At 39.8% G+C, this 24,788-nt stretch overlaps 2 protein-coding genes across 4 annotated transcripts; both read left to right on the forward strand.

Moving 5' to 3' along the window:
• The first annotated feature begins 726 nt into the window (after positions 1 to 726).
• rab5c (RAB5C, member RAS oncogene family) lies at positions 727 to 12,698 on the forward strand. Of its 3 annotated transcripts, XM_058652783.1 has the most exons (7): positions 806 to 854; positions 2,689 to 2,737; positions 7,350 to 7,706; positions 10,496 to 10,647; positions 10,862 to 10,984; positions 11,075 to 11,168; positions 11,436 to 12,698. In XM_058652783.1, the coding sequence occupies exons 3-7, from the start codon at positions 7,541 to 7,543 to the stop codon at positions 11,561 to 11,563; spliced, it is 663 nt and encodes a 220-aa protein (XP_058508766.1). In that variant the 5' UTR covers positions 806 to 854; positions 2,689 to 2,737; positions 7,350 to 7,540; the 3' UTR covers positions 11,564 to 12,698. The 3 variants fall into 3 exon arrangements, with proteins under 3 accessions (XP_058508764.1, XP_058508765.1, XP_058508766.1); XM_058652781.1 differs by lacking the exon at positions 2,689 to 2,737 and having other exon boundaries at positions 727 to 854; XM_058652782.1 differs by lacking the exon at positions 2,689 to 2,737 and having other exon boundaries at positions 737 to 858.
• A 1,748-nt stretch (positions 12,699 to 14,446) lies between these two features.
• kat2a (K(lysine) acetyltransferase 2A) lies at positions 14,447 to 24,613 on the forward strand. Its single transcript, XM_058652780.1, has 18 exons — positions 14,447 to 14,714; positions 15,062 to 15,185; positions 16,163 to 16,308; positions 16,426 to 16,515; positions 16,664 to 16,845; positions 16,962 to 17,153; positions 17,365 to 17,471; positions 18,224 to 18,328; positions 19,907 to 20,043; positions 20,150 to 20,358; positions 20,439 to 20,565; positions 20,957 to 21,067; positions 21,154 to 21,297; positions 21,404 to 21,518; positions 21,605 to 21,641; positions 22,298 to 22,361; positions 22,459 to 22,543; positions 22,641 to 24,613. Exons 1-18 carry the CDS (start codon positions 14,499 to 14,501, stop codon positions 22,832 to 22,834), a joined length of 2,385 nt encoding a protein of 794 aa, XP_058508763.1. The 5' UTR covers positions 14,447 to 14,498; the 3' UTR covers positions 22,835 to 24,613.
• The last annotated feature ends 175 nt before the right edge of the window (positions 24,614 to 24,788 follow it).

Consider the following 24,788-nt stretch of genomic DNA (forward strand, 5'->3'; position numbering starts at 1 on the left):
CGAGATACAGAGTGGTATCTGTGGTAGGTGCACACTCTGCCTACCAAGTAAAGATACTGTTCTCAGTCAAAATACAAGCCTGACCCAGGGTTACCGTTCCAAACCGTACCGTATTGTACCAAATCAAACTGTGCCATCATGGACACACGCCATTAGGAAAGGAAGGGGTGAGCTAATGGGTTCAAAATTAGGGCGCTGATTAATGATGTTAATTAATAAGGGATGAAGGGGATGTAATAAGTTTAAAACTTCTTCCCACTCCTTTTGAACATTGGCTTTTTGGCTATTTGTTTTTTAAGTTCTGTCATTCTGTTTACTCTTCTTCTCATTCTTTTATTTGTCTGTTTTGTTTGTCTGTTTCTTCTATATGTTCAAACAAACTTTCAGATCAAGCAAATCAAAAATCAATTTGTTAAAACCTGCTGTCTCACCGTTAGATGACACTAATTCTTACACACTGGATGGACCTATAATACCAGGCCTGACTGGGGGCATTAATAGATAGCTAGTTAAACCACTAGCTTGATTACAGTAGAGCTACCAGTCAACAAACTGGATTGTATCATTTGGAAAGTGACATGTGTTTGTTTGTGTGTGCGTACATGTCCATGGTAGGGTGTTTGGGGCCCAGTAGTATATTATTTCATGGGCCCCGTATTTTCTGGCGTCGCCCCTGCCGGTGCAGCAGAAAATGATGTTGTTGCTGCGTTCTCATTGGCCAGACAACTGCTGACAAAAAGTAGGAGGTTCCCGGAAAATTTGCTAACCGGAAGGGAAGGCCAGAGCCCAAGAAGAAGAAGACGGCCACCGCTACTGCAGCAGCTGATGACACCAGCAAAAGAAGAGAAAGTATTGTAAGTAAGTCAAACAAGTTACAATTGTCAAACGTGGTTGAGAATAAAAACCCATCAACGTAGGTTGGTTCTTTTTTTAATCGACGAACTCTACCCGTGTTCGGCTTCCTTCTGTCAAATTTTGTCCAACCGTTCAGTCAAGTCCCGGGCTTCACCGAAATGTCCATCAGACTGGATCGAGAACGGCGGCGGCTGCGGGGATCTTTTAACTCTACGAGGACTCAGAGAATATGTCCGGTGGAAAAAAGCCTCAGGGCAAATGTTCCAAATGTTTGTAACATATGGCAGCGGTTTGTGGCAGCAGCTGACACCATTGCAAGCCCAATGTCCCATAGTTTGTCAAACGTCAAACAGCTGAGGATGTGAGCTCGAGAGGAGGAAAGTTGTCAGTGATGTTATCGACAGTTGGCTGTTGCTGCTATTCGAGCTAATGCTACCACAATTTACATTATTTCAGACGTTCTCGTTTCTTTCAGTTTAGCCTAGCAGACGAGTACTAATGCGAGTGAAACAACAAGTTTAGTAACTGGCGATGCTTGCTAATATAGGTTAATTTTGTTAGCTTGTACTGATGCTATTTTAACGGCATGCTATCCACCGGCAAGCTACCCCGGCTAACTAGACTTCACCTTTCATAAATGGCTGTGGTTAGCTATTGCACTAAGTCATATTTACTTTCATAACGTTTACGCAGTCACCGTTAGCTGTTACACGTTAGCTTATCACTCTGTTTATACGTTTTTAAACCAGAAAGAACTAAACGTTGTATCGCAATGCTTGCTGTCATTCATTGATGAAATTTTAATTGTTATTAATAATCAAATTAATTTTTTGGCAAATAGTTGTAAAAGAAAATAAAAAGAGTAATAATTAGTCTTTAGGGTCACATACGGAAGCCCCTTAGTCCATGTTCAGACCACCATGTGTATATGTGCATATCCAAATCTTATACAAATTTTGTTTTTAAAAGTCTGGAGAGCAAAAATTAGTAATAATAAAGACAACACATGCAATCTGATTTTGTATTTCCTCAAATGTGATTCAAATTACAAATAGATGTGGAGGTTATTTGAAATATGATCAAATCAGATTGTCTTTTGCATCACTTGTGGTGACACACACTGATGATGTCAAAACCAGTTACGGAAGTGGCCTAATGAGCAACTAGAGCCCAGAGTGTTGTAATGTACACCATCTCCTCTGTCTGAGGTTTTTTTTGTGCGATGGACCTGACAGGTCAATAGTTTGGAGACAGACTTAAGCCATGCCACAAATGTTGGTACATCTACGTCTTTACCAAAGCAACCCATGCACCTAGGAATTTAATCAAATTAATTAACCAGTGCAGACAGTCTGTTTTGAGAAAAAAAATTGCCATACTTTGCCATAGTTTCACGTATAGCATCCATTTTACAGTTTGTCATTAATCTTAGACGGGAGATTAATGCCAGCATTTATACTATCAGGAGTGCCATCACATTAAGCGCTGTAAAGGTGTCATTACTGCTGACCTGACAGCGTTTACATTTTAGGGCTGCTATGTATCTGCGTGTCTTGCATTTAATATCAAATGTAGTCTTACATGCATGTGTCATCTTCATAGACACTATTTATGGTGTAATAAGGACACCAGAGCTCAGACCTTTGAGACGGAGAGGGGATTTACAGTTACATGTTGAGCTCTTGTGTTTATAATGCATGGACCTTGTCCTATGAAAGTGGTGATACATCTTGACAAACCCTCCCTGATAGAATGATTTATTCTCATCACAGTATACAGTAGGTACTGTTTGTTTTTAATTTCCCTTCACATTTCTTTCTCCGGCTGTTTCAGCACTATCTGAATGTGAAGGTCACTACTGCTGATTTGATTACATGGCCAAGTAAGTTTTTGTTTTCTGATCTACCACTTACTACTTTCTTATCTCTGCAGAAAAGGAGTGTAACTTCTCTTTAGATTATTTATTTGCTTATAAAACATAAAAAGAACCAATAATTGTATGTGCTTTGCTGAGTTCTGAACTGCAGGAAGCAGTTTATTTTCTTTGCAACTATTAAGGAAATCCGTTTTTTGCAGTGATTTCCCCATGAATAGAATGCATTTAAAAATCATTCCTCATTTTGCCTTGAATGCAATGTTTTGGCAAAAGCACTACAACATTTGACTGTAAGGTTAATATCTATAAGATTAATTAATAAAATACTTTTGAATGTAGGTTCGCAGTTTTTAGATTTTGGCTTTTCATGCAGAAGTTAGAAGAAAAGGAGGTGCCAGTGATTTTCGATTGGCCTTGCTATACTAACCAACAGTGGTGCATATCCTGTTAGTCAGTGTATCTCATAGCATCTCAAAAGAAGAATAGGACAAGACTCAGGAGATGAGAGGATGAGAACTGTGATGGAGAGCTTTGGGCAGTGGTTTGGGGCTGCAGGCTGTGGGGAGGCTACAATTCATCTCTTAGTTATTTTTAACTACTGTGTTAAAGAACTTTGATCTGGGATGAAGAACTTCAAACTGTGATTAAGAACTGTGCATGGCAGCATTACACCTCTCAGTGTACAGTCTGCCAGAATGCATTATTATAGAAGACGTGAGGAACCTCTCAGCATTTTGTGAGGTGAATCAACTTCAAGGGCTTCAAACGAGTTCAGTTGCTTTCATACAGTCGTTGTGTAGGACTTATTTTGTCTCATTGGTGTCCTGTTTGCTTTTCCTGAGTTATATCACCAATTTCCACCTAGACTGTGACAGTTTGTCCAAAGCCATTCTTTATTAGAAACCTGAACTACCTTGAATCATGAGCATTTCCTATTTCATTTGAGATCTAGGCGATTGTTCTGCTTTTGTATCTTTGTCGTTGTCTGGGGACAAAACATTTTGCATCAAAGTGTCAGTAACGTGTAGGTCTTGAAGTCGTGGTTTCGGTGCACAATTATAATTTGCTACTTCTTGGTATGGATCTTTTCATTTGGCATAATAAACAAAAGAAGACACTATTACAATCCCTCATTTCAGACACCACCAGTTCTTCCAGCCACCCTTTGAATGAATTGAACAGTACAAGTCTCAGCTTGTTTTTTTGTAACTGCTACAGTCAACTGTTTAAGGTTGTTGGACTACTACCTAAGAGGAATGTGTGACTCAACTAGTAAACTGTAGTTTGTTGGTTTATTTTGTATAAACTTTGAGGTAGGAGACACTGGTTTAGGTTGGACAACTATAGAGCAAATGATTCTGGTCAGATGATTGGTTAGGAGGAGACTTGCATAAATAAATTGTTGTAGCTTTAATTTATTATCATAATAACATCAGTTTCCAGCACTAAGTAAAGGAATACACACCTCCACTTGCCTGCTTTATCTGCCATGTACACTATTTGTCCTGTGTAGCCAAATGTGGAGATGGGAGTGACATTGCAATCCTATGTGTCAGAATCAAAGCCTTCAAAGGCTTAAAGATTCCGTCTCAATCGAAGACGCAATATATGAAGGGGTACACATAGAGAGGTTTACATGTATATAATTATATGTATCCTAACATAGCATTAGTCTGGATTATACAGTTTAGATAAGGTAGTGAATTGTCCACAAGGGAAGTTCATTTTGCACAGGTCAGTAACATACAACAAACACGACAGTAAATAATTTACAAAACTGTACTAAACATGTGAAGTGATAGGGGTTTTTAAAAGTAGAGCTCTGTCTTCTGGGTTAAGGTTAGAATTGGGTGAACGGTATCAAAATGCATGAAACCCTGCAGTCAATTGTCCCTCCCAAGCACAACCAGCCCATCAGTGACTGCTGTGAAGCCAACAGGCACATCAGTGCATGCAAAAAATCTTTGGTAGGTGGACAATAACATAACACCTTGTAAGGAAATCATCTTGTAACTCTCTTGAAAAATTGCCTTTTTTCCACAAGTGTACTTAAAATCTTTCTTAAAATCCGAAGAAGCAATCCTAACTTGGATGTTGTTTATGCTACAATTTAATATTGATGGTTCTTTGTGCTGCACAAATGCTCATACAGGATACTGTGCAAAATAGGTGCAACATTTTTTCGAAAAAAATGCTCAAACTGTTGACAGAGGCCTGAGAGATTTCATCATTAAAGTGTTTGAACATTTTATGTTACTAAGAAGAACAGTCTCTGACTTTATTATGGTCCTTAATGTGTATGTTAACAGTCATTATCATAGCAATATACAGCACAACTCAGGAAGACAATCATTATTTGGCTGTGGGAAATAGACCATGCTTTCATAGAGCAATCAACACTTATTCATAGAAACTGAACCAGCTTCAAAAACTAGAAAACATGATGGATACTAATTTTGAAAGAAGGAGTTGCATTTAATTTGTGTTCAGTGCACTGCAATCCCTGAGACGTGCTTGGATATCATGCTGGTAACAGAGCATGCACAAGGCCATGATGAATATTTCACAGGCTCTCCCTTTAGTATGCTCCTTTCCTGCCTTTTCTCCTCCCAATATCTCTCACCCATGTCCCTCTGTCTGCCTGCCTCGCCCTCTGACCCATTTCCTTGTGCAGGTCTTCAGAAGGCATTGAAATGCCATTAAGCATTTGTCACAGGCTGTTAAAACATGTGCAGGTCGGGTACTGTATGCTAGGTATGAGCAGTGGTGTTAGTGTTTTGGCAATTAACTGATTCAATGTCATGAATCAGTAGGTAGCAGATTGTGTGCTTGAGATATGGTAACATAATGGAAAGGATAACATAATATTAATGAAAATGGTAGTCACAAGCTAAGTACTGTACTGATTTTGGTTTTGGTCCAAGTTGTTTTCTAGTGTTATCCAAACTTTGCAAATCAAAAACTGAAGGTCAGTAAAATAAAAAAAAGCCTACCTGCCACATTTGTAATTAGTGTGAGATAATTCCAGCTAATAGTTTCATAAATGACAACCTCCATTACATCTTTTGTTCAGGATGCTTTGATCTTCCAAATACTTAGCCAATCATTGTTGCTTCTTTCACTAAAAAAGTGAAAAGGGGTGATAACAGCTCTTGTCCTTGCAATCAAATAAGTACAGACTGACTAGTTGCCACTAAGAACAGATTGTCTTTATTCCTCCTCCAACAACTTCCCTTTTGCTCTTTCAGGCCATGTGTTGCTAGCTGACGACTCCTGTAAGACCTTTTTGTTTTTTTTATGTTTGTAGTTGGATGCAGGTATGTGTTTACGCACTGTAAAATATATGAGCCATTTGAACAGACTTGGTTGAATGCTATAGACGTGTTCTCAGCTGTGTATATTTAGTGTATGAGGAAAACCGATGAAGCATCTTTAGCTTCTGATGCTCTGTGACTGTGAATGCTAAAATTAAACTGTTCTATAACATGATGATGGATGAAGAACTGCAAAGCAGAAAATGATGCAATGAATGTATTATGCATGTTTGGTATTCTGTCCAATGAAACAAACAAACCTCCTATGTGGTCTAAGCATGCACACATGGTGAAGCCATATCCCAGGTTTTAATGTGCTCAGCAGTAAAATGTATGCTGCAGTCTCCACTTCCTGCTTTGAGCTGAGTTGTGTTTCCTGTCCTTTGACCAAGCAGAAGCTGGCTGACCTCATGTGTATCATCCAAAGATAATGCAAGGTTTCACATTCTCCAAGCAGACCAAAGTTAAAGGAAGGCCTAGTTGTACTGTCGCTTTAAGCGCTTTACTATTCACTAATACTGTTTAGTAGAGAATAGATTTCTTCCCGTTTTTAGGTCAAATTCAGCCAAATCACAAAACACAATGTTGTTAGTAGACGTTGCAGCATTTAAAAAAAATAAAATGTTCGACTTGTTGGTTGCTTTTAGTGTTAAATATTGAGTTGGTTATCTGATTTTGAAGTTGCCACATAAAAACTGCCACAAAGATCTTAGCACTGTATGGTTCAGGCTTCAAACCATCTGTTAGGAGATGAGTCACAGGAACAAATGTGTTGAGAAGCTGTTTTAATACGGCTTTGTTGTAATATATATATGTTATGTAGTAAATTGTCTGTTTTTTTGTTTTTCATTATAAACCCTGTATGTCTGCAATGTCAATGATCCAATTCCACATCTCATGTATTTGTTTCTGTTCATTTTTGTGTATTCTCCAAAGCAGATAAGCTTAAAGTAAAGCAGAAGTGAAAATTTCTCTGGCATATCGCATGTATGACAGCATGTACTTGTAAGACAAAATAGTATGATGTTGATCTGTGGAAGCAAAACAGCCCTTGTCTCTTCCAGCCCTTGTTTATACTAAACATGGTTTCATAATAAACGTTTTTATCTCGAGGCTCAGTGCCAAAGTGATGCATGTTTTTATGTCAACAGTTAGGACTCTAAAGGGTCTCATAATGTTTTAAGTTTCATGCTGATTTTTCAGTCATTTTTGTATTTAACAGCAATCCATAACAATGAGGATTTATAATGTTCAGAATATGATTGTAGTGGATCTTAACAAACTTTGTATCTTGTGTTTTTCAGAACCCACTGGTGAGGTCTCTTCTTCCTCTGGCTCATCTACCTGTCTGATCTGAACTCCCCCACCCTACCCCAGAGTAGCTCAGCCTCACCCACCCCCTGCACCAAATCCACGCCCTCAAGTCGCCCAGACTCCCCACTCCCTCTTCTCCCAGCTTCTTCTTCTTCTGTCTCCCAGTTTTTAACGGTGCACAATGGCAGGGAGAGGTGGAACAGCACGGACCAATGGCACTGCAGCGAGCAACAAGATCTGTCAGTTTAAGCTAGTGCTGCTGGGGGAGTCAGCGGTGGGAAAGTCCAGCTTGGTGCTGCGCTTCGTCAAAGGCCAGTTCCATGAGTATCAGGAGAGCACCATCGGAGGTGAGGGGTTGCTTTGTTTATTACAGTATTGTTCCTTCTTAGTCATACTTGGTGAATGCTTCATTTTCCTGGGAAATTATATCATCAGTCAGTCAGTCGGAGTAAGGCCTGCCTACCTGTGCACACCCTGCCCATGTTCTCATAGTAGCACATGCCTCAAGTCTTCACAATAAACCAGAGAGGCAAATAATGATGAAGCAGAAACGAAAGCCACAAGTTAGAAAGTGAGTCACGAAAAAATGTCAAAGTGCAGCCAAGATTCTCAATTCTGCAACAGATGATGACTTGGGCTGAAGAGAGAGGGCGGGATGCAGTGCTGAGCAGTGTAGCCAGCTATTCCTAGCCTTTCCAGAAACAAACTCCTGATAATGTCCGATGACTTAGGTCAGAATGTTTTCCATGTTTGCTTTTCACAAATGCCGAGTGTGGCAAGTCATTGTCCAAGTAAGACACTCGCAACAGCAGGAGAACATTCAGAGGATCCGGACAAGTGTGGTGAACGACTTGAGCACGCAGGAGGCTGGATGCTGGCCCACTGACTCAGTGAGGATTATCCAGAGCCTTGCTATGTTCTTTCATGATCTCTTAAATGTTATGCAGGGATTACAAGGTAGCTGGCAGTAGAATCTCCAGGGAATGTTCGTAGCAACCTCTACTAACATTTGCTTACACACACACATACAGCCCACATGGACAATCTCCAAAGAAGCTTTGGACTTCAGGGCATTTCTGGAAACGGCATTCCACACATTACTTTTAGAATTAATGTCATGTAATGGTGAGACAGAAGAGTGCAACAAATGTAGGACTCCTCCACTCTCATATACCCAAGTGCTTTATGGAACTATGGTAGCCTTCACATACCAGATTGGACTTGAAACACTTTTTACAATGCTTCACTCTTCCACTCTCCTAAATCTCTCTGTTGCTTCCTCTTTCTTATTTGCACCTTTTTATGCACCAGATTTATGTGAGCAGAGACATGAATTCTGTCCATAAAACAAGGCCCTAACCTAAATAACATACATGTTATTTTAACAGCTACAGAAACCAAATTATAGCAATAATAAGGTCATACAAACGTACTTATTTGTAGTATATTCAGTTTCTTCTAGTAAACCCTCCTAAACGTTTTTTTTAACATGTCAGTGAACAGAACATGAGTGCCAGACAAGAAGAAGAGCACAGGAGCTGCTTGTTTTTAGCAGGGATTAATCTTTTCTATTGCTCAGGAGAAGGAGTGGCAGAACCAGTTGATCACCTGACTCGTATGAGCCACCAAGCTCCTCACATGGCAGACATGGGTATTGATTTTTTTGTGGAAACCACTTGCGTTTTCAGAATAGGTTTCAGCAGTAATCGGATAAAGATGAACAGAAAATGACTTTAGCTTGTCGTCAGTAAAGACCAGTTCTTGGTCTGCGGAGGAGTGAGGTTACTGTAAAACAGGAAGGAATTGAGACAACAATGGTGATTTCCTGTATCCCCTGTCGATGAGTGAAGCTCATTCAAGTTTTAAATTCAGGATTCAAAGAAGAGTGTGATGTATCTGTTACTTGTGTAAAGTAGTGGAAGCCAACTTAAAACTGGCAAAGTGCAAATCCACAGACAAGCTGGAAAAACAACAGTGTCCACTTTCTTCTTTTGTCAGCATGCCAGGTTTAACTGGGGTGTGGAACAAAATACACATACCGAGTGATTAGCAATGACTAAAATTATTGATCGGTGTCAGGAACTGAAGTTAACTTTAAATTATATTACCTAAAAAGAAAAACAGTAGCTGGTGCACCATATTTACCTCCTCTATGGAGGTTGTTTTTAGTCTGTCAGTTCGCAAGCTTCCTCAAAAACCGCTTCACTGATTTCCATGAAATTTTGTGGAGGGTGGGTCTGAAAAACCTTGAACACTGTGAGAGGTGGCACTGTAAATGTTGGCAGAGGTATGTGCTCTCAAAGCACTCTCTAGTCGTGGTTGTATTTGTTTCCTCCGCAGTGCTGTTCAGCAGCCCTATTTATGTTGAATTTCCATACAATTAAGGAATCGTTTCATCTAAAAGTTTAATGTGGATGTAACTGCTTTTATCTGTGCTCCCCCTGCATTTATTATCCTTTTAGATGAACTCGGCAAACACACTATCAAAGGATTTACAGCGAGTGAGACTGTATACTCTTCAAGTCACTCATGACCATTTGCATAGACCTACTGTTGTCAGGATATCAGAAAAGATATTACTACTCTTTTCTCTGTGAACCACGCATTGCAATTCATAGGAGACATTTACAAGTTTTCTTCTTTTTTTAGTGTTCTTTCTTTATATGTTGAAACAACTTTTCCAAAGCTTCCTCCATCAGGTTGCCTCTGATTAACTTGGCTTTAGGATGTAGGGACAGGATGTTAAATGCTTACGCTAACCGAACACTCCAGCTGAGTCGGCATTTTCGTGTTCCCACTAAACTGTTGGTCAGCTGCATGCCTGGTCAAAGATTACAAAGCTTTAAAGTATGTGCTACGCTTGTGAGTGCTCCTTTTCCTCCGTCATGTGACGGTCAACTGAGTTGTAAGCAGTCGTGCCTCTGTCTTGCCATTCATAAGCAGCAGAGTACAGATTAGAGTAGAGTAAATAGTTTTGTTTTTTGCCTGTGCCCACTGTATTACTTTCGTTGACATGTTTTATTTTGACCAAATATGGCTCCAAACCTCACCAAATTTAATTTCAATGTCTGACTTGAGGTTCATATCATAGCTTTTTCTTTGCAGCATATTGATGTATTGGTTTTTGTATTTCCAGCTGCCTTCCTCACTCAGACAGTATGTTTGGATGATACAACAGTCAAGTTTGAGATCTGGGACACTGCAGGACAGGAGCGGTATCACAGCTTGGCGCCCATGTACTACAGGGGAGCCCAAGCTGCCATCGTGGTTTACGATATCACCAACACAGTAAGTTACCTGGACCATGCTGAGACATCAGCCAGGACACTTAAATGTCTTATGTGATTTTGTTGTTGACCCTTGTCTTCCAGCCTGGGTTGATGATTACTTCATTCAGCAGACAGCTACAAACCTTTGCTCCTTTAACTCCCACAGCCAACTGTGACGTTTACAATGTGTCATTAGTAATTTAAAGTTAATAATCTGTACGTTCTTTTTAAAGGATACCTTCACACGTGCAAAGAACTGGGTGAAGGAGCTTCAGCGACAAGCCAGTCCCAATATTGTTATTGCACTGGCAGGGAACAAAGCAGATCTGGCCAACAAGAGGGCTGTAGATTTCCAGGTAAAGAGAAACTTAGTCATGAGTTATTAAATTTCTCAAGAAATCAATCAATGATTACAACCTGAAAATCTGTGTTGTCAATATCTTTAGGAAGCGCAAGCATATGCAGATGACAACAGTTTGCTCTTTATGGAGACTTCAGCCAAGACTGCTATGAATGTCAATGAGATTTTTATGGCTATAGGTAAGTGAACCCCAGTACCTAAAACACCTAGACCCCAAAGACATTCACTTGGCTCTAAGATATGACAAGGAAACACAGCATTTCATGGTATTTTACAGTCTTTTGTGTTTAAGTATAATACACATTTAACACTAGACATTTGACATCACCTGAGCTTCCAGAAAATCTAAATGGTATAAAAATGTATAATGAGACAGTTATTTGCAAACTTGCTATCACTGTACCATAGCGCAGACATTAATGTATGACACTCTTGCCCCACAACAGCCAAGAAGCTTCCTAAGAATGAGCCTCAGGGAGGAGCTGGCACTGGTGCAAGAGCCAGAGGCGGCGTGGACTTGCAAGAAGCGGCACCACAGGGCAGAAGTGGCCAGTGCTGTGGTGGCGGGAACTAAACCACATAATGCGTCAGCTGATCCAACCAATCTACAGCTCCGATCAACCAGACCAGATATTATTCAGCTGTCAAACAATGTCCCATTGGTCAAACCAAACCAAGGTCTGACCCAACTACCCTATTAGCACTAATCAGCTGTTTGGCAATTGTGTTCACTGGCCAGTAAACTGCCAGACCCCCATGATGGTTTCCAACCAGCAGACCAAGAAACCGACCCACAGGCTTATCGACAAAATCATTTTTTAATCCCCAGGACTTGCCAATCCATGACCTCTCTATTGATGATGGACACTCGACGTCACCTTAGGGGGAAAAAGAAAAAAGTCCCAGTCTTGGAGGAAGGAGAAAAAAAATCAGTCATTACCAATGGCACTTAATAGGGCCATCTTACTCAACTTTTTTTTGTTTCTGTATTTGTGTAGAGGAAAAAAAAAAATTACGCAACAGGAAGGAATATAAACGGGCTCCCCTGCCCTGTCCCTTCTCTTCTACCTTCTGCTTCTTCATGCACCACACATTTCTCCAGTATTTCCATCATGGTGTTAATGGCACCAAGTAAAACTCAAATCCAGGTGCATACAGCAGTCCTTCACTTTTCTTTCTTGTTCCCAGTCAGCTTCCTGGAAAAGATGAAGAGGGAAGGTTTGTGACAGGAGAACGGGAATGGACCGAGATTTCCTCCTTGATAGAGCTGTGTAGAATGAATTATTACCTGTTATTGTTATCACTATTACTACGACTTCGACCTCTTTTGACTGTTCATTTTGACGCCTTGACTTTAAGGTTCTACTATCATCCATCTGTTATCAAACCATATACGGTAAATGGTAGTTTATTAACATCACCCATAAGTAAGTTTAGCATTAATGTAATGTTTCTTTTTCGACCATCAGTGTACACTGGCAAATACATAAAGCTGGATCTGTTTTCTTGACCAAAATCACAAATATTGCTATATTTGTATGAGACTTCTCAAGTTCACAATCAATCAGTAGTTATTGTCAAAACCAATATCTTCCCACTCTGTACATGATGTTTTGTCAACCTTAATTTTTCGTTGGATTTTTTTTTAATGTTAAATTTCTTTTCTGAAGATCTATGGTATTAAATGCACTGGTTTCTGTCTCATCATACTTTGAATTGCAGTCAGTTATCATCCTTTGCCCCCCCCCATGCTCACTTTGTTTTTATTCTACATATTACGAAGGGATTTTCCTTTCAACAGTGTTATCTTTTTATGGTATCAACAACTAGAATGACACCTGCACAGTTGTTACTGCTGTTACATGTAAATGAGAGAGATGGGGAAAAAAGTAGGTATCTTTTTTGTATTTCTTTTAAATTAATCTTTAATGAATCAGCTTTTAAGACTTTGGAATATGCAGTGGCTGTGGGTCAAAATATTAGTTGCTTCAGGTTTCTGTGGTGTCCTTTCTAAAAAATCCCTAAATGTAAATTTAATCAGTAGTTGAGGTCACATGTACATACAAAATGGTTATTTTACCAAAAAACTTTGCTGAAATCTAATCTAACAAATCTAATTACAAATTGTATACACCAGTTAAAATGTTTACACCAATTTATGGTTGCATGACGACCAATCCAAACACGAACGATCAAAATCCACACAAAAGTTCTGACATTTTCTTCTTGAATTTAGGGGTTTACCAGTGATGATCTACCCACACAGTACATTCCGATGGAGCAGGGTAGGTTGTGCAACACTGGCTCTTTTGTGCTAAATCATGTCTTTGAATGCTATAAAATTAAGTCTCCCAGAGGCCTGTATGGTTATTTCTCTTATGTTAATTTATATTGAAATGATTGTAAACAATAATTGAAATGGTTATTACCAATATAGATTTTTTTTTTTTTTTAAATATCTAACAACTTTATTTAATGATCTTATTTCTGTTATTTGTTTTGCTGATTGATTCAGAGTTTGATTTTAATTTGAAAACCGAACCAGTTGTGTTGCAGATTTACTCTATTTGTTGTTTTTAACCCAGTTGATAGACTGTGGCAGGTTTCCTCCCGCCCCCTAGTGCTCCAAGTGAGTAATTACTACTGCATGTTTGGCGTTTCATTCAAAGCGCCAGGGCCAGACATTAAAGTGCAGTCAATCATTTTTTCAAAACTATATATTCATGTGTACAGACGCTGACTAACGTTTTCTCAACGTGCATAGGTGTAGTTGGGCACTATGGCCACTGGAGGGTACTAAGCAGTTAAGGATATATAATTTGACTTAGTTGTGTGTCATTGCAAACAAAATATCACACAAACTCTTACAGTAATAACCTATTTTTAGTGGGAAAAACAAGAGACTATGCTCCGTTCTGTGCCCGCCGTACATTGATGTATATAAATTAGCAGCAGGTCAATTTTATTTCTGGAGGTAAGTAATATCATTGGTCTATTTTGGTGTTGTTGTTGTTCACACCTATGTTAAAGGTTTAACAATGTGGTGGGATTTTTTTTCTTCATTTGTTCATTATATTTAATACTGAAACTTCACATTTGACACTTGGATTAACATTGAACAAAACATAGTTGGATTTAACATTTTTAATATTTTATATTTGGTTTAGCAATTGATATTATTTATTTATTGATATCACTTTGAATATTAATTATTTTTGTAAACGAGATTTTTAAAAGTGTGTTTGAAAAATGCACACATTTTTATAGTGACTTAAACTATGTGGGAAATGTTTCTGTTAATCAAATGGGAGCCACTTTGCGATTTCACTGCTGTGTTTTTTGTTTTGTTTTTCTACCCATTTCAAAACACAAATATATAGATGTGAAAATATTACAAAAAAATACATGATTTCCATTGCCGTGGTTTTTATATCAAATCTTCCTACAACCAGTGAAGGCATCATACGAGCTGCTACACCGGAGCGGAAGACGAGTCCAGCAGCGTGGATATGTCGGATCCGGCATCGCAGGCCTTGCAACCCCGGCTTCAACAAACCCAGTCCACTGGGTCCGGGGGGTCCAGTACAGGTTCCGGCACAGGAAACAGCGACCCGGCCAGACCCGGACTTAGCCAGCAACAGCGTGCAAGCCAGAAGAAAGCCCAAGTCCGAGCTTTCCCACGGGCGAAAAAGCTTGAGAAACTTGGCGTATTCTCTGCATGCAAGGTAGCTTAGCTTAGCATCGCTAGCCAAAGTTGACCACAACAAAGCACTCGCAGGGTGTTGTTAGCATCTGTGGGATAGCAAGTGTTAGCACAGTCGCAACAAAACGTAAACAATTAGTTTAACGAGGTAACACACACACATATATTACATTATGTAGCTAACTAGACACAGTCTCTGAACACGTGTGTTATTCGTCGTATATCTACGTGTTTTTTTAGTGACTGTCTTAATTGTTAAATCAATTATTGACGAACCAAACCATTCGTCGAGTTCCTGTTTAAACTGCTTTATCTGGTGTGCATTTTTATAATAATTATAACTGTGGTGTATTTTTGGCTCATTTGAAGGCTATCGACACATGCAAGTGCAATGGATGGAAAAACCCGAATCCACCGTCAGCTACGCGTATGGACCTGCAGCAGCAAGCTGCCAGCCTGAGTGAGCCGTGCCGCAGCTGTGGACATGCCCTGGGTACAAACACCATCCTTCCAATTAAACCCCCGCACAAGTAACAAGTGTTTATGCTGGTTTAAATAAACCTAGATTCGGTGTCATGAAAGCAGTGGCACAGCAGTTGCCATGGTGATTGATACCTTACAGTTGGCCTCCTCCAGACCAGGCTTACAGCCAGGCTTAAGTGATCATTTTGGCTGTATTATGAAGGGAAAAGTCAGAGTTTTCTGTGTCACAAAGGTTATTCTCTTTTTTTAACCTGGCTAGATCACCATGGCAACTCAGGCTGTACAGGAGTATGGGTTTGAACTCCGCTATAGAAAGTGCCCTTTCTTTCATGGTTTCTCCATTCTTTAGTGCGAGCCAGTGGACTTAAGTGCTAGTGTGTAGAATTTTTTTTTTTTTTTATGATATTCTCTAAGAACAATAGATATTTAGCTGATGGAATGTGCATCACCTTGAAGTTTCAGAGCTCTAAAATGTGCAGCTGTTACTTCAGAAATAAATTGAAGGAAGTGAGAGTGCACTGGGTGGTCACATAATCTTAATATACATTATATGTCAGCTATAGTAACTTATAGTAACTTCCCTCTCTGGCTTTATTTGCATCAACGGTGTTGCATTTCCAGTAATTTTTATGTTGTTCTCAGCTCTCTATTTTAATACGCATTTCTTTCTCTAACTGAATGAACATGCTGGAGCAACCATTTTGTCAGTTGATGTGTCACATGCCTTTTCATGAAAACACACACAGTGCCTGATTGAGATCTACCTGTTCTGATACAGAAAGAGCTTTTGTATCTGAATAATTTAAACCTGACTTGACCTAGCCTCAACTTCGAATTATCTGTGGAACATATCAAGCCAGGGACGGACTGATCTGACAAAGTCAAGCCTGGCTTTCTCTGTTATGTCAGATTTCTTAATTCTGCTTTTGGGAAATGCCTGTCAGGACTTAATGAGCCATATGTGTGTTTTATTTACTCTGATTACAGCTGACCATGTGTCCCACTTGGAGAATGTATCAGAGGATGAGATTAACAGGTTACTGGGGATGGTGGTGGATGTGGAAAACCTCTTTATGTCTGTGCATAAAGAGGAAGACACAGACACCAAACAGGTCTACTTTTACCTTTTCAAGGTAAGATAGTAGTTTCTCTGAGCAGAGAAACAGGGGGAAAATCAACTCCAACCTTATTTCCTTAGTGTCATTGTTTGGCAATTAAAATTGTTGTTCATTTCACACTTTTTCCCATAGCTGCTGAGGAAGTGCATCTTGCAAATGAGCCAGCCAGTCGTAGAGGGATCCCTCGGAAGTCCGCCCTTTGAAAAGCCAAACATTGAACAGGTTAACATTGAATTCAAAGCATTTTTAATTTGTCTGTAAGATATCAACATTGTCATATTTTATGTGAAAATGGGTGGTGTTGTCTTCATACTTTACAAAGAAATTCACATTTGACTTTTATCTGACTTTGTTCACTTATATTTAACAGGGGGTGTTGAATTTTGTTCAGTACAAGTTTAGCCATCTGGCACCGAAGGAAAGGCAAACCATGTTTGAACTTTCAAAGATGTTCCTCTTGTGCCTAAATTACTGGAAGCTGGAGACACCTACACAGTATCGCCAGCGCACACAGAAAGACGATGGGACGGCATACAAAGTTGACTACACTAGGTGGGTCTGCTGTTAATGACCACTTTATGCACTGTTGATACTTTTATTTGCCAAAATTCTATGTTGGACATTATTATGAATTTGTACTCAAAGATGTTTTTGCTCACGACTCCCAGGTGGCTGTGCTACTGCCATGTTCCCCAAAGTAACGACAGCCTGCCACGCTATGAAACCACTCAGGTGTTTGGCCGCAGCTTGCTCAAGTCCATCTTCACCGTGACTCGACGCCAGCTCCTGGAGAAGTTCAGAGTGGAGAAGGATAAGCTGCTGCCAGAGAAACGCACACTCATCCTCACACACTTTCCCAAGTAAGAGCAGGTCCTCAAATTGTGTCATTAGATTTCGCCATCCCTTCATGCCTGGGATAATGATATCAGAAAGTGCTTTATTGTAGTATCTAACATGCATTTTCTGTAACTTCAAAATTCATTTGTACACAAGTATGTGAATGCTTAGATTCCTTTGGTGGATTCCTTTGGTGTGGGTGTCTTTATTACATTAGTACATGTGTGTCACCAGGTTTCTGTCCATGCTTGAGGAGGAGATTTATGGTGACAATTCACCCATCTGGGAGGCTGACTTCACCATGCCCGCTTCTGAGGGCACACAGCTGGGACATCAGACAGGTGAGGAGAGCCTGTTTTAAGCTTTTTGGTGGGGTGAAGTAAAACGATACATGATTAGCTCAGTCAGGTCAGCTGATCAGCTGCTCCTGAGTGTGCCAAAAATGAAACACAAGCTCAGAGGGGACCGTGCTTTTGCTGTTGTGGCTCCTAAACAGTGGAATGATCTGTACATCTCTGCACGTTAGACAAGGCTCTTCCCTTTCTGGTTTTTTTTTTGACACTATTTAAGTTGATGTTGTTTTACATTTGTTTTTGTTGTGTTTTATTGTATGGCTGTTACTTGTACCCACATTTTATGTCTTAATTTATTTTTGTATGTTTTTTTTATATCTATTTTATTGCCTACTGTGAGCTTTTATGTCTTTTTATTTATTCTGTCTTTTATTTATTATTCGGCACATCACTGTGGTCCCCTGTGGTCATTTTAAAGTGCTTTACAAACAACGTTGTATTGGATCAGTTTGAGTGTCTCTGTTTACAATTGAAACAATCTCTATGATTTTGCAGCTTCTTTTTAAATGTGTATGTGTTAAATGTTTCTTTTGTCCATATAACAAAGATATTAAAAATGAATGATTTTGGTGAGTGGACAGAACAAGACATAATTGGTAAACATAACATATTGATTGTTGTTTTGTATTGATGTCATGGAAATAATTTTTGGTTGCTGAAAGATATCAATATCTATAATAGCACACACAATATATGCAAATATATGACTGCTATTACATTTACTGTGTTCTCCATTGCAGTAATCAGTCCAGCAGCAGTGTCTGGCTCCCCAGCTTTAGCTAAAGGCCTGAGCAGCATTTCGTCTCTGGGCAGCATGGACAGTGGAGGTTCAGAGCCCATCACAGGTCAGTCAACACTACGCTGCCCTGATTTTCATTAACTTCTGTATTACAGGACAGTAGTTGCAGTGGGACTCACAAATGTCTCTGACTGTACCCAACACACATCTACCTACTTAAATAGCATTGATTCCACTACATTTTGGAATCTTTCATTTGAGAATCTGATCCATGTTGACAAACTTAAACAACATTGATGATGGATTACTTTAAAAAAAAAACAACAAAAAAAAAACTAATTCTTGTGTCAGTGTGACTTAAACGGGACATTTAAAATTCATGTAAACTATAATGTGGTTGGTAGAATACTTTCAGTTGTACCAGAGCACAACTAGCAAGCCGCTGCTTTGGTGAAGAGACACAAAGTGCACCAAGCACCCGTAACTCTACAGTCTGAGAGCGTGTTCTCATTCAGGGATAATATTGTCAATGAAAGAGAGCCTCACTTAATTAATCTCAATCAAATTTGTGGCACATAAAAACTCTGGCAAATATTAGGTTATTTTGGGACATGCTCTGTTATGACATGAAACCAACCAATGTAACATTATTATGTTTTAGTTGAAAGCTGTTTGAGCTTCCTCCTCCTGTTGTTAGTGATTTCAGGTTGTCCGGTCCTGTTCCTTCATACTCTACTGAGTGCTTTATTTTATGAATATTCTAATGCTAGAAACACCTTTTATAAGGTAATAATTATTAAAATAGTTAATCAAGTCATGAAAAATCTCACGTTTGTGGAGTATTAGGGGAGCAATGAGAGCAGTGCTGGTTGGGAGTTGTGCGTATTTATTTGAAGGAATTACAGGTGATTATATCATGTGACAGCCCTACCAGTAACTGCCAAGACTAACAACCCGAAAAGGGGTGTTGCGCCTCCTTGTGGACTGGATGTGGACACACTTCATTTAATAGTCCAATTTAACATGTAACAGATCTCACCCTCAGTGTTTTGCTCTGTTACTGCATCATGGAGCTGCTCCCACACACTGTCATCACCATCTGGTTTCACTGACCACACACACAGAGCCACATCTTATATTTTTTGCGCTGCAGCTGTGCATTCACCTGTGAAGGTCATGCAATGCTGTTGTCTCTCCCTTTTTTTCTTTAACACTCTAGACCGCGCAAACGTCTGTCATTCATGCTCTGTTGCACATGAGAGCAAGTGGCATACATGTGCCCACGTGCAGCCGTGCTACTGCCACAGATTTAATTCATTCCATGGGAAACGCATTGTATCACATGAGTTTTGCAGATTTTCATGCTGTAGATGTCCAGTTTTACAATCATTGATGGTTTTTGACTGAAGTGCTCATATTTTGCCAATAAACTCTGTCCAGTCTGACTATTTTGGAGTTGGTGTATAGAAATGAGAAAATAATAGAAAATAGCAGTCAATGATAATGTAATCTATTCCCTTATTCTGATGTTTGATGTGAGCACACACTAATGGTCATATGCATCACACTGCTGTCACATGATTGTTTGATTGGATAAATGCATGAGGAGTGAGCATAAAGGTGTACCTCCTTATCTCCTGAGTGTAAATGTACTTTGACCCGAGTGCTGCTGTTGTCTGTTCAGGAGAGAAGCGTAAACTTCCAGAGGCGTTGACTCTGGAAGATGCAAAGCGCATACGTGTGATGGGAGACATTCCTATGGAGCTGGTCAATGAAGTTATGATGACAATCACTGACCCTGCTGCTATGCTCGGACCAGAGGTAAGTCATGTTATCTCAGGTGGATTGTAAACACAGTAAAGAAAAATCCGTTAAGAATTTTGACCCAGTAATCCTGACAGTGTTTACGTTATGTCTTTATCACTAGACGAATCTGCTCACACCAAATGCTGCTCGTGACGAGACTGCCAGGCTGGAGGAGAGGCGGGGCATTATAGAGTTCCACGTCATCGGAAACTCACTTTCCCAGAAGTCCAACAAGAAGATCCTGATGTGGCTGGTCGGCCTGCAGAACGTCTTCTCTCACCAGTTACCTCGAATGCCCAAAGAGTACATCACTCGACTGGTGTTTGACCCGTATGTAGATACTCTCACACCCAGTTTGTCAGACACGGTCAGATGCCTGTACTTTGTCCTGACATCTCTCACCTTCACAGGAAGCACAAGACCCTAGCCCTTATCAAAGATGGCCGCGTCATTGGAGGCATCTGTTTTAGGATGTTTCCCACTCAGGGCTTCACAGAGATAGTCTTCTGTGCCGTCACATCCAATGAGCAAGTTAAGGTACATAATGATCACATTTCAAATGGAATTTTTTCACATACACAATTATACATAGTTAAATGTGCAGCGACATACTCTCGCATCTGTCCAAGAACATTTAAATAGCTGTACTTAACACTTGTCCATTTGTAGCTGCTAAAATACACTAATTTCTGATTGATAATAACTGTTTTTACTATGATTATATTGTTACTGCTGTGGTTGTAGGTATTCTGCGGTTAGGTTGTCCAGCTGGTTATTTTTTAACATGATAACTGTGTGTTATCGCTATATGCAGCTTTTATGCTTCAATTCCTGACGTCCTGACGTCAGCAGTCACATTAATATGAAGATGCCTATTGTGAAAATGCAGTTCTTTATGTCACCTCCTGTCTGGTCTGTTAAATATAAGGGCTATGGTACCCACCTGATGAACCACCTGAAGGAGTACCACATCAAACACAGCATCCTCTTTTTCCTCACTTACGCTGACGAGTACGCCATTGGCTACTTCAAAAAGCAGGTAGTGCTGTCCTGACCCTGTCCATTACCCCTGTCATGTCCTCTCCTGTTATCTCATCCAGGCAGTAATTTGCGGTTTGCTTGCAGGGCTTTTCCAAAGAAATCAAAGTGCCGAAGAGTCGATACCTGGGATACATCAAAGACTACGAAGGAGCGACGCTCATGGAGTGTGAACTGAACCCGAGGATCCCCTACACTGAACTCTCTCACATTATTAAAAGACAGAAAGAGGTCAGTGAGGCTGGAGCACTTTAATATATCCCCCCCCCCCCCCCCCTTTTTCTTTTTCTTTGGTGATCTGTGATTTTTTTTTATGACGTGAACTGTTTTATATCAGATCATCAAGAAGTTGATTGAGAGGAAGCAGAGCCAGATCAGAAAGGTTTACCCAGGTCTCACCTGCTTCAAAGAGGGAGTACGACAGATCCCAGTAGAGAGCATTCCAGGCATACGTAAGCATTTGCGTTTTTTGTTTAATGAAGAAATAATGTTTTTCAAATTGGAATCATCATATAATTAAGTCTTTTTGTATCCCCAGGAGAGACTGGCTGGAAACCAAGTAACAAGGACAAAGGGTAAGCACTGTCTATGTTTCTTTTTTTAATCCATGCTGTGTTTAGATGCTTGTGTACATGACGTAATTATCAGCACCGTAAGCTGAAACCAGACTGATTTTTCCTGTTTATTCTTTCGCAGTGCTTAAAAATTAAGTTTACATTTACAACTGTGTCCTGATGTTAAAAGTCATTCATTCTGCTGCCACCCTCAGATTTAAAGTTATTATTTTTGCTCTCTGATCATGTACAACCCCTAATCAACAAAGGTTATCTGTCAGTATTCATGTGCATGCTGTAGCACATTTAAAGTTTTGATGACTGGCTTTAAAAGGATCTAATCGAATAACAAAACCACCAAATTTATAATTATATCGGAAAATTAATGTGAACTCACTGAAGCTAAGAAAATGCATGAAAGCACAGTAGGAAAAATAGTTTCCAAGTCCAAAGGTCCAGCAGCATTTGTATAGCAGTTTTATTTAAAATATGAATTGAGATATTTATAGATGTTGTGCTAAAAATAACAGCATCAATGACGGCAATAGCCATTAATTATACATAACTCTATCCATGAGGACTGAGAGGAAAAACACAAAGTAGAGGGGAGAGAGAGAGAAGTTGCATCATGTGGTAAAGGATAATTGGTAATTATTGTGATTTGAAATGTGTTGTAGGAAAGAGGTGAAGGACCCTGATGTGTTGTACAATATGCTAAAGAACCTTCTGGCCCAGATAAAGGTAAGAGTCACTTGTTGACAACAGATGGTAACAGACACACACACACACTGCAGGAGTAACAAGATGGAGGCTGAGGAGAACTTTATCTCATGTGCAGACTCATCCTGACGCCTGGCCCTTCATGGAACCAGTGAAGAAATCTGAAGCTCCAGATTACTACGAAATCATCCGATTTCCCATCGGTGAGCATGATTACACAGCATTTCATCCTCGCCCTGGTTATAGTCACCGCTTAAATCATGCAAGGTCATGATTTACTTCCGTATGTTGTTGCCACAGACCTGAAGACCATGACGGAGAGGCTGAAGAACAGATACTATGTGACCAAGAAGCTTTTCATCGCTGACCTGCAGCGAATCATCACCAACTGTCGTGAGTACAACCCACCAGACAGCGAGTACTGCAAGAGTGCCAACACCCTGGAGAAGTTCTTCTACTTCAAATTAAAAGACGGAGGCCTGATCGACAAATGAACTGGGCTACAGAATCACAGACAGACCAGGTGGGACAGTCACGGCTGCCACAAACACACACACCGAGATGAACAGGTCACAAAGGAAGCTATCACTGGTTGTTGCCATATCTGAGATAATAAAAGGTTATTAACAAACATCAACATGACGGTTGTTTGGAAACATCAGAGCCAGATGAGCGTCAACGTAAAAAATGGCATTACATTTTCTCTTATACAGTTAGCTTGTACTTGTTTTTTTTTTCCTTTTCTTTTCCAGCACTCATAGTAAGTTAATAGTTCCTTATTAACACATGTGTCATTAAATGTAACCAAAGTTACCGGTCCAAGTTATAACGATATCACTCTTTCCTCAAATATTTATCACGAGAATCACCTCATTGTGTTGCATTTAATAACATCCGTTCATTCCGGTTTGCGTAGAACTTGTCACGCGAGTGTAGTGCAGAGTTGATTCACAGAAAACTGGACCTCGGGACCTAAAGCCACGTTGCCTTCCGTTACTGACAAACACTTGAACATCTCATCCATTTTAAAGACACAGAAGCAGGAGTGAAGTCAATTCAACACGTAATAATGAAAGACGAGCAGTCGTGTTGTTGGGGTTTCTCTTTTCATTCCAGTGAGATTAATTATGAAAAAAAAAACAGACTTAACAATAATAAGAAAAGAAAGAATGGAAATCACTTCTCAGATTGTTGCCTTCAAGGAAACATGTTCATGTTCTACAGTTAAAAGTAACACATACTACAGTTTATGGACCATTCTCCACGGTTAGGCTTTTATTCCATGCTGTTAAACGCGAGGTCATACAATTGTGTAGCTTTCACCGCGCTTTCAGGCGAGTCTGTAGCTCCTGGCACTGGATTTTTTTCTCTAGTACACTCACTTCCACACATTATGCTAAAGTAGTCCGTCTCGTGTCTGGGCCACATTTGTGTTGTGGTCTCACAGGTTTACTGGATCGTTTGTGTCGTTAAGTCCCCAACGTGGTGGTGGTGGTGGTGTAGTAGTAGTGGTGGTGGGCGGGAGGGGGAAGAAGCTAACTAAGTGGTCCTCATGTAGGTTTAGGGAAGAAGGAAAACGAGCTGTAGCGGGTGCTCATGCATGGTGAACAGTTTACAGTTAGCATTTACAGAAAATGTCGAGCCCTTTTGCCGTTGCAGGGTTTTTATTTTACATTGTTACAGAGATTGTAAGGCAACATTTTTTTGTGTCAAACTGAGCACTTCCGGAGAGACATCCACACCGTCTATGGAAGCAGCTGTCCAGTGCTTTTTGAGCACGCTTATTGAATGTTTCACTGACACATACATATGTGTGTGCGTGTGTTTTGTTTGTGCACATGACTGAGTGATGGTGTTTTTTTTTTTTGTTGTTTTTTTTTACTTGAATCATCACTAGCTTTGACTTACTGATGTGATGTCAGTGGTGCATTATTCAGGGTTGTCCGTTGTGTACTTCTTCCTCAAGTCTACCGATGCTGCATTTCAGATTTTCTTACAAAGTGAACTTTTCACCAGTTTGAGAAAGGCTACCGTCTCAACTTATGGTATACATGCCATTTACTGTAGCTATAATACTGTCCATGACATTTTTTCTTTTCTTTTTTTTTAATGTATCATTCTAAAATGTCTTGGTGATTTCTAAGCTGTTACCAATGCCACAGAAACAGGTAAACACAACAATGCAGTTATCAACATGAGTCACTTGAACTCGAGTCAGACGTGAGTTATGATTCTGGGGATTTGTGACTTGACAAAATAAACGACAAAACCAACGTGTGACTAATTTGTCATGATTTTAAACTTTAAACTCACAACAGGAAAAAAAAAAAAAGTCTGTTTTTATCAGGGCCGGGTTCAAAGTTTTGATTTTCTGATGCATACTACGCTTTATTTGAAATATCCAACATATATGTCTGTGTGTATATATGTGTATGTATACATACATAC

The sequence above is a fragment of the Solea solea genome, chromosome 16 (assembly GCF_958295425.1).
Source record: "Solea solea chromosome 16, fSolSol10.1, whole genome shotgun sequence".
In the NCBI taxonomy this organism is placed as follows: domain Eukaryota; kingdom Metazoa; phylum Chordata; class Actinopteri; order Pleuronectiformes; family Soleidae; genus Solea; species Solea solea.

Coding starts and splice junctions, on each gene's coding strand:
- rab5c (XM_058652781.1), top strand. CDS start 7,541: ATGGCAGGGAGAGGTGGAACAGCACGGACCAATGGCACTGCAGCGAGC. Junction 7,707..10,495: donor TCAGGAGAGCACCATCGGAG/GTGAGGGGTTGC, acceptor TTGTATTTCCAG/CTGCCTTCCTCACTCAGACA. Junction 11,169..11,435: donor TGAGATTTTTATGGCTATAG/GTAAGTGAACCC, acceptor GCCCCACAACAG/CCAAGAAGCTTCCTAAGAAT.
- kat2a (XM_058652780.1), top strand. CDS start 14,499: ATGTCGGATCCGGCATCGCAGGCCTTGCAACCCCGGCTTCAACAAACC. Junction 16,846..16,961: donor TACAAAGTTGACTACACTAG/GTGGGTCTGCTG, acceptor CACGACTCCCAG/GTGGCTGTGCTACTGCCATG. Junction 17,154..17,364: donor ATCCTCACACACTTTCCCAA/GTAAGAGCAGGT, acceptor GTGTGTCACCAG/GTTTCTGTCCATGCTTGAGG.